Raw genomic sequence first — 12,500 nt, 5'->3', positions numbered from 1 at the left:
ATTTTTATACCTATCTCATGTTGGGTAAAATTTTCATACCTACGTCTGTCCACTTGAATATGCATTCAAACTCATCCCCGCCCATTATGGTCAACTGAATAAATCCATGATGGGTATACTTACCTTATACCCCCTTACATTCATTTGAAGTTCACGTTATATCCTTTATAAATCCATTCAAATTTTAACTTACATCAAATTTTGTTTAACCTATACAATTTAATAAAACTAAATTAATATTCTTAATTTTTTGTCAATAGTTTTCAATAAAAATATACAAAATTGATATAGAGTAGTACATTGTAGATATAGGGTAGATGGCTATTGGGCGTGGGGATGGGTATTGAGTGGCACGGGTTAGGCCTGTTAAAAAAATTCGACCTGCCGACCCGCATCATAAAAGGCAGGTCATTGTTCAAAAAAAGTTATAAAGTACGAGTCCAGTACCCTGGGTTTATGAATACCGAGAATTTTTATTATTGAACTAAGGGATTAAACGTTTGATTCATACACATTAATAACTACCAAATAAGGAAACAAGATAATCCAATGATTTACAAGGATAATTAAAGAATAATTTTAAGAATAATATCAGCTTGATTTGTGCATTTTCCTACACTCTCCTTTAAGTTGGGTCGTGGGGTCTCTAACACCCAATTTGCCTAAATGGTCTCATAGTTTTCGGAACTAATTGCCTTTGTAAGAACATCTGCAAATCGATCTTTGGTTCTAACAAATGGAAGATAATCTAATGATTTACAAGGATAATTAAGAATAATTTCAGGAATAATATCAGCTTGATTTGTGAACTTTCCTACACTCTCCTATAGTAATTTCCCTTAATTCTGCTGCAGCATTAGAAAGAGCAACCACCTTTTGTTTGTTACTTCACCATGTGATAAGGTTTCCTTCTACTAAGGTGAAATAACCAAAATTAGATTTCCTATCATCTCGATCTGCAGCTCAATCAGTGTTTGTATATGCCCATAGATCCAAATGATTCCCCCTTTAAAAGTGGATGCCCCTACTACTTGTCCTTTTGAGGTATCTAAAAATTCGTACCACAACTGTTAGGTATTGTACATGTGGAAGATACATGAATCTGCTTACAAACCCAACATATGAAATGTCAGGTCTGATGTGGGATAGGTAAATAAGCTTCCCTACCAATTTCTAATAATGTCTCTTGTTTAGTCAACTTTAAACCTTTAATGATTTGGAGCTCATGATTAGCTACAATAGGTAACTTCGCTGGTTGGCAATCAAGCATACCTGCTTCGGCTAAAAGATCAAGATCATATTTTCTCTAATTGATGAAGATCCCATTCTCTGACCTTAAGACTTCAATGCCTCGAAAGTACTTAAGATTCCCTAGGTCTTTCATTTCAAACTCAAGAGACAACATCCTTTTAAGCTCACTGATTTCTTCTTTGTCATTTCCAATGACTATCATATCGTCAACTTAGTAGATGAGGCATGTGATTCTTCCCTTCTCTCATTTCAAGAATAGGGTGAGATTTGAATGGCCAAGCTTATGAGTCTTTTGTGCTGGCTTGGGATTTTGCGTCAATCTTTTGGTTGATCTTTTGTTTTACATGAAATCTCATTTAGGACGTTTTATTGTGAAATAATTTTAAGTTTGGTCAAACAGTCCAATTAAATTAATTAGATATCTACCTTCATACTTAAAATGCCTATGTTAGTTGTTTAATACTATATAACATGTCATTTTTATGTTAAAAATGTCATTTCAAATATTAAATTACTTACCTCAATTGTTTAAAAAAGCCACTTTCAATATAAAAAAATAATCATTTAATTAGTTGTTAAGTATTCACTTTAAAACTGTAAATAACTAGAATTTAACCGCCAAATATTATTGTGGTACTTTACAACCTAAATTGATTATTTAAAGTATAGGTAAGATTCAAACAACAAATTTTAAAAATGTGTCAATTTAAAACCCAAATTTGCTTTTTAAAAACAAAATTAAGGGTCCTAACAAACAAAATTGGGATAATGTACTTTTTTTTATTTTTTGAATTTAAGCTCCTGTTATGAACAATAAAATATTAAACTATTTAGACATACTTATTAAGCGAGGAAATATTGCAACACCTATAGCATGGCAAAAGGTTATATTAGCCACATTATTAGCGTCGCTAAAAGCAAAGTTAGCCCCACTTATTAAGCGTGCCTAAAATTAACCCACACAATCTGAAAGCACGATTAATTAAACATGGCTAAATGCATCATCTTCAAATATAATCATGCTTATATGCATTTTTAAGTGAGGTAGAGACAACATCTTTTGTAGTGTCTCTCACCATTAAACAATCTCATAAAAGAATTTTAATTAATTTTATTTCATAAATTATAGTATGAGGCGATGTTATTGTGAGAAAATTTTCTATATGATAACACAACTAATACAAATACAAAGTATTAGAATGTAAATTTCTTGCATGTCTTAAGGCAATCTTACATAAGAGTACTGCTTTTATTTTTTCCTATGCGACCTTATTTGAACTTTAGTATTTCTTCTGAAAATTTTCAAATGAATAAAAAAATTAGTAGAAAATTAAAACAGTAAAAATAAGTGTACTTCTTGTACGAGTCTTATGACTTTTGTATTAACATATGTTTATATAGAAAATATTGGGCGTTTGGTTCGCACAAGGGAATCGGAATGGAATGAGGAAAGGGAATGAAGGAGAAAGGAATGGATTCCCCTAATTTAGCCTAGTCGTTTGGTTGTGTTCAGGAAATGGAATGAACTGTTCATTGATTCCCTTTGTGACTGTTTGGTTCAAGTTAGATTAATTGATTCCCTTTCAACAGAGATTAGGAACAACCCAGAAAAGGAACAAAACAATGGCGAAGAACTTCAATTCATCGAACAACAAAACGATGTTCATCAATGGCTGTACAGAAATCTATGTAGAACAACCCAGAAATCCAATTCATCATACAAATCCAGAGATTAGGAACAAAAATCTGAATGGCGGTACAGAGATTACAAAATCCAAAACGATGCAAGTTCATTCACTCGAACAGAGATTACAACAATGGCGGTATAAGTCATAAAAACAACAAGAACAATGGCGGTAGCTAGAACAAGGACACAACAAAAACGAAATTACAACAAGAATAAAAAACGCAGGCTTTCATCAATGGCGGTACAACACAGATTCAACAAGAACACGAAGAAGAATGGCGGCAGCAAAATCAAGATATTCCCTTTGTAACAATCAACACGATACAGTGAGAAATCTAAAAAGGAGAAAGAAGAAAAAGGAAGACTCAACTGTTAATGGAAGATTTAGGGATCTAGTGTTAATGGAGGAAAGAGAAAAAGGAGAAGAAGTGGAGTGAGATTAGGGATTTAGGGAGGGAGTTGAAGGGGAGAGCAAGTGAAGGACGTGCAGCAGCAGCAGCAGGAGGAAGGACGCAGCAACAATTTTAGTGAGGAAGGAGGCGCGAAGAAGGAGAAAAATGACAGTAGGGTTGCTGAACGAGGGAGGGAATGGAATGAGAAAGTGAAGGGGGAGGTGGGGAATGAGGTTTACCTCATTTGGGTAAACCTAAAACTGAAATGGGGGAAAGGAAATCATTGAAAATGGGAACCAAACAACATCAAAGGGAATGGGGTATTTCCATTCCCTTTCCCTTTCCTTAAGACCCCCAACCAAACGCCCCCTTAAAGTAATGATTGTTTTCTAACATTTTATTAAGAAAACATATTTATTTAAGAATTTGTGTTATTTCAATATTTTGTTTCTTGTCATGTCTACATTATAGTCAAAAAATTGAAAAAAAAGTTTGGAAAATTTTAATATTTAAAATAAGTGTCTTCTTGTCCGAATATAATGTTGGAGTTTTTTTCACTATTGCTAATAAGGAACAAGAGAAAAATATTTACCACGATTTGTTTGCTGTTACTAACAAGAAATAAAAAAAAGACAAAATTATAATTTTTAAAAGGAAAAATTATATGGTATGTTCGCAATTACAAAAAAGAACAAAAAAGAATAATGTTGTGGTAAATATTTTTTTTCCTTACTTGTTGTTAATAACAGCAAACAAACCAAAAACTTAGAATCAAATAAACTTATGATCAAATATAAAAACGCTTATCTTGAAAATTAAAAATTATCGGAATAATGTTTGTACAAAAATCATTTGTAGGCTCGTAGCCCAACATTAGATGGGTCTTGGACTGAGACGAGGCTGGGTTGGCAGTGTGATTTTAGGAATACCACCAAAATCCGATCAGCCCAAATCTTGAGCAGACTCTTTGTCTTTGACCTTTCTTTCCCCTTTCTCTAATTTTCCTGTACTGTTTTTTTTTATTTCTTTCACCAATTGTTGAGTATCCATCATCCAAAATCCATGAAAATCAATCAAAGCTTTGATTGAGTGAACCACATATTTTTTTATCAAATCCACTTAATTTACAATCTTTATGGCTTCTACAATCTGTACTGTCTCATTTTCTGGGTCTTTATCTGTTGGAAGTACTAAAACAACAATCTTTTCTCACCCATCTTGTTCTTGTTCATCTTCTTCTACAAATTCATGCCTCAAAGCGCTCAAATTCCCTCTTTCCTCACAATTTTCTCAACTGGGTGTGTTCCATTTTAGTCCTTGGAATGGTCTGAAACATATGGGTATCTCAATCTCAGCAAAACCTCAAAAAATTGGTACTTTTTCCTTAACTGGGTATTTCTCTCTATTGTTCATTATGCAAATAATTTTATTTTTGTGCTGTTTTAGATATAAATATGCTTGTTTCAATCCCAAGTAGCTGACTTCGTACATGTTTTGTGTAATTGTATTATAGGTAGAAGAACAAAATATAGAGGGAAGGTTGTTTATGCTTCATTGTTTGGAGTTGGAGCACCTGAAGCTTTAGTAATTGGAGTTGTAGCTTTATTGGTTTTTGGTCCTAAAGGGCTTGCTGAGGTTAGCTTCTTCTTTTAGCTATATGCTTTTTCTTCACTCCATTTATATTTTGGTTGTACTGCTAGTTCCTTTGTTGTTGTTTGGTTTATTGGATGGTGTTATTAGATATTCTCTTGTGCCTCTTTATATTGACTATGATGGTTATAGAGTGTTGATTTTATATTTGATTGTAGGGGATTGTGGAGTTTTTTGTGATTCAACTGATTGAGTAGAGTAAGCTATGTTATGCGGATTCTTACTTTAGCTTCACGTACCCGTGTCCGATCCTTGATGCTCAGACATTAGTATGACACTTAGACATTTCGTTTAGGCATAGAATGGAATATTTAGACATATCTTTACACTTGGACACGTATCAGTATCCAACATCAGTGTCCGAGTCCTAGTAACAGAGAGTCAGTGTACATTATTGGAACTTTGTTTGTTGAATTATAGTTTATACTCTACTACTCCCAAAAGGACTTTGAAGAGACTTTTTGATAAAGAGAATTCAATGGTTTGAAGTTTGTATTGAAAAGAAAATTTGTTTATTGTTTAAAGCCGAGGCAAAATAAGGGTACTTGGAGTTTGGTTGTGTACAAGTATCTTAACAATATGGTTATGTGTTCAAATGCTAACGCAACTTTTCTTAAAGTTATCCATGATTCAAATCTTAAAATGAAGAGTTGAAATGTTTCTATCCATATATGAGTATCAAGTATCCAATTCAGACACTGGATGTAAATTCAAGAGTTGGAATTTCATAGAGGATAAATAAGTAAGATCTTTGTTGGCGAATCTTGTTGGCTAAATTTGTATCAAAACCGTCGTAGGTCAATTTTATGCATAATTAGAGTTGGCTATTAGCCAAAAGCCACTAGTGAGATCTAACAGCGCTCCAAATGGGTTGGATAAGGGTTTTAAGAGGGTTGTAAATGGGCTGTACCAATTAAATTAGAAAAATAAACGCAAACATCTATTTCCTTCAATAGTTGAAAATTGTATACCATCAAAATCTCTAAACTATTCTAACTCTTTCATCCATTTCCCAAACTCTCTCATCATTCTGAGATTAATGAACCCTAAAAATTCCCCCAATATTATAAACCCCAAAAAAATTTTCCCAAATCAAAAACCTGCAATTAATTTTTCAATCATACGATTATCTCTTCGATCTACATCAGCAAGAAATCCTGCTTCCTTTTGATGTCGGTCTTAGTGGGTCTATTTATTGTTCATCATCATCATGATTAATTTATTATCATTGGTAAACCAATTCTTTCTGATTTTTATTTGGGATTTGATGATGAAGGATTATGGTTATTGATTGTGTTTTTGGGTTGATTTGATAATGGATTGATAATTATTATTACAGGAAAATTTATATCTGTTGGCATGGTTGTAGGAGGTGAGAAATAAAGGGAAGGAAATGGAAATAGGAGAGAAGAAGATGAATTATATTGAGTAAAATAATTATATAAAATAAAGTGAAGAAGCATTTGAGGAATTATCAAAAATATTAGTGCTTATGAAAATTTGAAATGTAAATATAGCTTTGTCCAAGAAATTTTGTAGATATAAGATAAATGGGGCGGGGCGGGTTTGATGAGCGCAACCCGTTTAAAGCCTAATTTTAATTTGGTAAAGCCCGACCCGATTTAGCTGCTCTTTAGGGTTGACCTATATAATCATCAATATTACTTTTTACTATTAGTGACTGGAGCTAAATTAATGAACTTGACCAGCATATATCACTTGTATGCTTGGATCCATTTTCCTTTGCACTTCCTTCAAATAGCCTTTGTGGAGACCTAAGCTGATATGGTTAATTTCCTGCATAACAGTGCACAACAGTGTTCCAGATGCCTGTGATTGAACAATTATAGGTCTTGAGAATTGGAAATTAGGTTTTCTTGTTTACAAGTACATCAATCATATGGTAGGATCTGGGAGTTCTATATGTGGGGGGAGTATGACAACTTTAATAATAATAGTTGAGGATTTTGTACCTTTTTTTATGCACCCACTTACGGTATATGAATACAATTATACAAAAATGCAAAAGAACAAGGTATGCCCAAACATCTAGCATAGTTAGCTAGACTTTAGGCTTGGCCTATATAGTTGTCAATTATACTATTTACTACTACTGGCTGGACAGGGGATGATGCGTGTAGTACGCCTGGGTTCATTTTCTTTTACACTTTCTCCAAATATTTTGTGGAGACAATTTGAGATGTTCAAATGAATATTTTTACGTTTGCTTGCCTAGGATATACCTATCAATTATTGACAAGTCAATCCTTGGAACGTTAAACTTTCTTTAATAGAATCTAAAATGAGCTTGCTGGGAAGAGGACCTTGAACTGAATAATTACATTAAAACTAGTATACTCAAATTTTAACTAGAATTATCACATAATGCTACTCATGTGTAGGATACTATATTACCCTCTAAATCTTTTAGTCTCTTCCATTGTTACCACTTACCAGGATCGGGATGATCAATCCGGGTCGTAAAACAGGGTTAGGATCAAAATTCACCATTTTTTAAAATCTAAGGTTGGGTTGACCATATTAGGTCAAATTTGTTTTGGGTCGCGGAATGATTGAATCCGGAGCGAGATACATATTGGGGTTGATTACGTAAAATTATATTTTGAGAAGTAAGAAGTGAAAAAAAAAAAGAAAAGGAAAAAGTAATTGCACTTGAAAAATAAATATGAAAACTAAATTGGCAAATAAGTTCAATGTTTATATTTTAAAATGGTTGCACTTGCCAATGAAATGTGAAAGAAAATTAAGAATCCAAGCAATTGCCAACTAATAATAAATTACTACTTTGAGTAAAGAAAAAAATGTGGAAAAAGATTAAGAAAGACATTGAAAAAGTACAAAAAGACATTGAAATAAAATTCTACTCTTACTTCATTGAAAAATGGAAACTTGTACCGTTGTACTTGCTTACATAGTAGGGTTACTAAGGTAGATGAAGTTAAAAAAGTCACATTAGTTCTTTTTAAAAAGAAAAAACATGGTAGAGAAGAGAAAAACTTCCAAGTCTGAAAAAGAAACGACAAAGAATGACGTGCTTCATCTTCATCTCCACTATCCACCATCAACCATTGATCAATCCACACCAAAGCTAAGTTGTCTTTCATTTTTTCTCTTCTTCTCTTTGTTATGTTCTCTTTCTCTCTTTTTTATCGTCAAATTTATTGATTTTTATGGCTTGTCTGGGTCTATTGAAGTGGCAATTCAGATCCTATCTCCGAGTGATCCAGAGCTTGATGACCCACGATTAGAATCGAATGAACCAGATCGCAGCTTACATGATGTACCATCGATCCCAACTACACTGGTCTCTTTTTCAGAGTGGCCATCGTAAAGGACACAACTTGGCATCAGTATGTCACATTAGAAAATAATACTACTCAAAAAATAATTGGAGTGTTCATGAAGATAGGATTTTATGGCTTGAAAGTATTTCCTTAAAGCATTTATTAAATGGAATGGTGACTGTAAAACTTCTTTCCCATCCTTAGCATGTCTATATCTACATAGAATAATATGCTTGCATTAGGATGGTCTTTGTTAGTTAATGAAGGTCTATCGAGAGGGTTGTCCAAAGGAAACTTTTTCATGATCATTTTCTTATTGTGGAGTATGATGTACTTGTCCATTGTCCAAAAATGGTCAATTTCACATCCATTGCTAATAAGTAACTTGCTTCACCACTATCACTAGCATCTTTTGAGATTGTCCATTGATAATCTATGGCAATGTATAGTATGGAAATGTAGAAGTATTGTATTATTGTGATTCAAGAACTACCATGATAGAATACAAGGCTTTGTGAGCTTGTAACTCTCCCAAAATTGGTTTAGAACTCAACCTAAATGTGTTTGCAATATTTCTCTGGTACCTTTCTCATTTTTCTCTTCCGTTTTTTTATACTAATAAGCTCCATAACTAACTAATAGTAATATATCCAAAAGGCCCCTCTATCTCATATATGATATCATCAACTACTTGAAGTTCCACCTTGTCCTCAAGGTGGATAGAAAAAATGCTTGAATTGAAACACAAAAGATTTTCTATAAAAGGTTTGTTTGAGAAGAATAAGCCTTCAAAAAAATTTCAGGTTCACTTTTAAGCTTGTAATTTCAGACAATTGGGAAAAAAAATAAAAGATGGACAAAAGCAATTTTTGTAGAATCATTTTGCAAATTGCAAATATCAGAAAATAAGAATGGATTTGATGATCTCATGCCTATGGCCTCTTTCTCTCCCACCTAAACTTGTTGATATATGCATTCCATCAGACTCCCACTGAAATTCGAGTAAAAGTTATGGTGACAACTAACAAAAAGAAAGCAGGTTTCATATTTCTCCTTATTATATTATTACCCACTTCATATTTCTCCTCTCTCCTTGTATTATCCCTTTCCCTTTTTTTCCTTAAGCAAATGATGTCATCTTTAATGTCATCCTCACTAACCAACTTACTGAAGAACATTTCAATGGTCAATGCCAGTTTTTTCACCTCCGTCTCGATTTCTTATCATATCCAGAGGTCTTCTGTGACTAAATGGAGACAAACATGGATGTCACGCCATTTCTGGACAACTCTCTCTCTAATGGCTTTTTTTGGTCCACCACACCTTAGGACAGTCTCCTATTTTGTTGCTCATAGAATGTCTGGAGCTTTGCATCCTCGCCTTTGCAGTTTCCCTCCTCCTTTAAGTCTGCCAGATTTCGTTCTCCTACCAGGTGTTTTCCACCTCTTCATTCTTTTTCAATTCTTTTTTCTTGTTTTTAAAACCCAAATTTCTCACCCTTTGCCATAGTGTAAAAATGTGTAACGTACGGTAATACATTAACAGAAGTGATGCGGTTATTGTAATGCCTAAATATCATTGAAACAATAATAAATCCCTTGATACAGCCTAAAATGCGTTTTTACAACTTTACAATGCAGTAAATATCGATTCATGTTTTTTTTTTTGAAAAATCTTCATAATGCGGCCAATGCCATGCAGTGCGGCCTTATTTTTATCCTCTGCCCCTTGCGAAGTTTCCAACCAAAATTTCTTAGCCCATTAAGAACTTCGAATCTCCCTCGTCTCTACTAGAATGTTTTTTCAAGAAATATTTCATACAAATGAGGAGTCTCAACCGGTACTTCTTTTTCATATTCTTTGAAATTTTCAAGAATATCAACAATTTGTGAACTGATTTTCTTCACAGCTTTCTGATCACTTATTGTAACTTCTGGAAATTGCTTCTGTACATCATTTGCTGAAATTTCTGTAATGTCTAGAAGTACCTTCGCGTCGTCTTCTCCCTTACCAAATGTTTTGTTTCTCCTTCACTGCCATCTTTTTCTCTGAAAGAAACATCAACTGAAGGGAACTTAGTTTTGGGTTTCATTCTTATTTACAAAATGTTTTTTTTGTTATTAGAAAAACTAGTTTTAGTGTCTTCTTTCATTGCCTTGACTGTTTCTTGCATTCGCTTTAAGATTTCCATTGTCTAATCATTGTGCCGCTTAAACAATTCAACGTATTCCTCTATTGAATTCTTTTTTCAAATTCTTGGTGTCGTTGCCATTGTTGAAACCTTGAAGAATCTGCCATAGTGAAGTTTACGTGGAATTTAAAATCACCAATCCCCAAGAAACCAATCTGATAATTTTAGAACCGTATCGCTCTGATACCCGTTGTAATGGACTGAAGTGTCCATTGATAATCAATGACAATGTATAGATTGTATTGTATAGAAATGTAAAAGAAATTGTATTATTGTGATTGTAGAATTACAATGATAGAATACAAGCATTTGAGAGGCTTGCAACTCTCCCAAAATGAGTTAAGAACTCAATTTGAATGTGTTTACAATATTTCTCTAGATACCTTCCCATTTCCCTTTTTTGCTTATTTATACTAATAAGCTATATAACTAACTATTAGTAAAATACCTAAAATACCCTCTATTTCATATATGACACATTCCCCCAAGCTAGACATCATATACACTCTGAATTGAGATCATTAATTTTACTTCTTGAGTCTTTTGACTTCAGACCTCTCTCCAATCTGTTAATCCCTTACTGGCTATGCACATTTTTTTCTTCAACACATAGTTATCGTTAAATCTTCATATCCCCCCTCGGAAATTTCTATCCTAACTGAAGCTGAAGCTCTTCTAAGGAGTTTACAAACACTAATCGTCAGTTCCCAAAACCAGTAATCAAAGAGCAGTAGCTTGATCGAGTCTGTTGATTTTAAGTGCACATGCAGCCAGATTTGAAATAAGAGAGATAGCTAGTTCTATGACCAAAGGAATAGCTTCACAATCTGAATATAGAATAAAACAAAAGCAAGCATGTTATGGTTTTATTATAATATTACTGAACAGAATTAACTTGCCTTATGCAAGGATTTTCCATCCTTTTTGAAGGAAGACTCGTTGGAATTACCTCATCAACTTTCAAAGATCTTCTCATATCATTGTATCTTTTGTCAAATTTGATAAACTGGAAAAATGTAGTGCAGAATAGATGGACTCATTATAGTCCAGAACCATAATGAACCTAGCAATAGAACTTGAAAGAAACCGAGTCACACAAACATCAACTATAAGCTTAGGAATCAGGATAGCCTCTCGACAGAAACCTTATGTCTTCACATTGTGACATTAATTGTTTGTGTTTCTACATGCATGCATTAATACTTCTATAGATTCTCTGAGATTCTTATAATGTACACGGTGAATGCAGGTTGCTAGAAATTTGGGTAAAACATTGCGTGCTTTTCAGCCTACCATTAAGGAGCTTCAGGTCCCTATGAAATTTGTTATAATAGTCGACTTCCTGATCATCTGATTGGTGATGTGGATTTATCTGTTTACTCTTTCAATATAGGAAGTTTCTAGAGAATTCAAAAGCACCCTGGAGCGGGAGATTAGTCTTGATGATGATCCAGTTCAAGCGAGAAATACATTTGAACGAAAAATGGAAAATTATACCTCAAATTTATCGGTTTCCACCCCAGACGAGTCTCAAACTGTGCCTATAACTGATCCAAGTTAGTACCATTTTCTTGTTTATTTCAAAACTTTGAAATATCAATTTATTTTGTTTGTTGAATGTTATTGTCGTGATATGTTACCATATTCATTTACTTATAAAAAGTATCGACAACAAAACCTTAATTCCATCATATGGGGCCGGCTACAAGAATCAAAACAAATTTGTGTGACGTGAGAGATAGTAATAAAGAGACATTTAAATAATGTACTAAATTATGATTCCATATAGTTATACCTCCACCATAAAGTTTACTTTGACGAATGAACCATGCTTTTTTCCACAACACAGCATCTGTATTTGGTACGGATCATGGTCACTATACATCATTGGAAAAAAACAAACTCCATCCTTTTGAAAATAATTGGCCAAGTATTTGTTCTTATCACAGTGTAAAAATTACACTGTGATAACAATCGCGATCGCGGTAATAGAATGCTGATGTGGTTGTTATAGTGCCTAAATT

General features: G+C 33.5%; 1 protein-coding gene across 1 annotated transcript in view; it reads left to right on the top strand.

Annotated features, from left to right (window-relative positions):
• Positions 1–4,245: 4,245 nt before the first annotated feature.
• Positions 4,246–12,500, top strand: part of LOC130825838 (sec-independent protein translocase protein TATB, chloroplastic-like) — a 10,154-nt gene continuing 1,899 nt past the window's right edge. Inside the window, exons 1-4 of the mRNA XM_057691280.1 lie at positions 4,246–4,703; positions 4,844–4,965; positions 11,726–11,785; positions 11,870–12,032. Of these exons, the coding sequence (XP_057547263.1) occupies positions 4,466–4,703; positions 4,844–4,965; positions 11,726–11,785; positions 11,870–12,032 (583 nt within the window). The 5' untranslated portion in view covers positions 4,246–4,465. The remainder of the gene's footprint in view (positions 4,704–4,843; positions 4,966–11,725; positions 11,786–11,869; positions 12,033–12,500) is intronic.

This window comes from Amaranthus tricolor, chromosome 10 (assembly GCF_026212465.1).
Source record: "Amaranthus tricolor cultivar Red isolate AtriRed21 chromosome 10, ASM2621246v1, whole genome shotgun sequence".
NCBI classification, from domain to species: domain Eukaryota; kingdom Viridiplantae; phylum Streptophyta; class Magnoliopsida; order Caryophyllales; family Amaranthaceae; genus Amaranthus; species Amaranthus tricolor.
The sequence above is the reverse complement of the archived record's forward strand: the minus strand, read 5'-3'. Positions and strand labels throughout refer to the sequence as shown.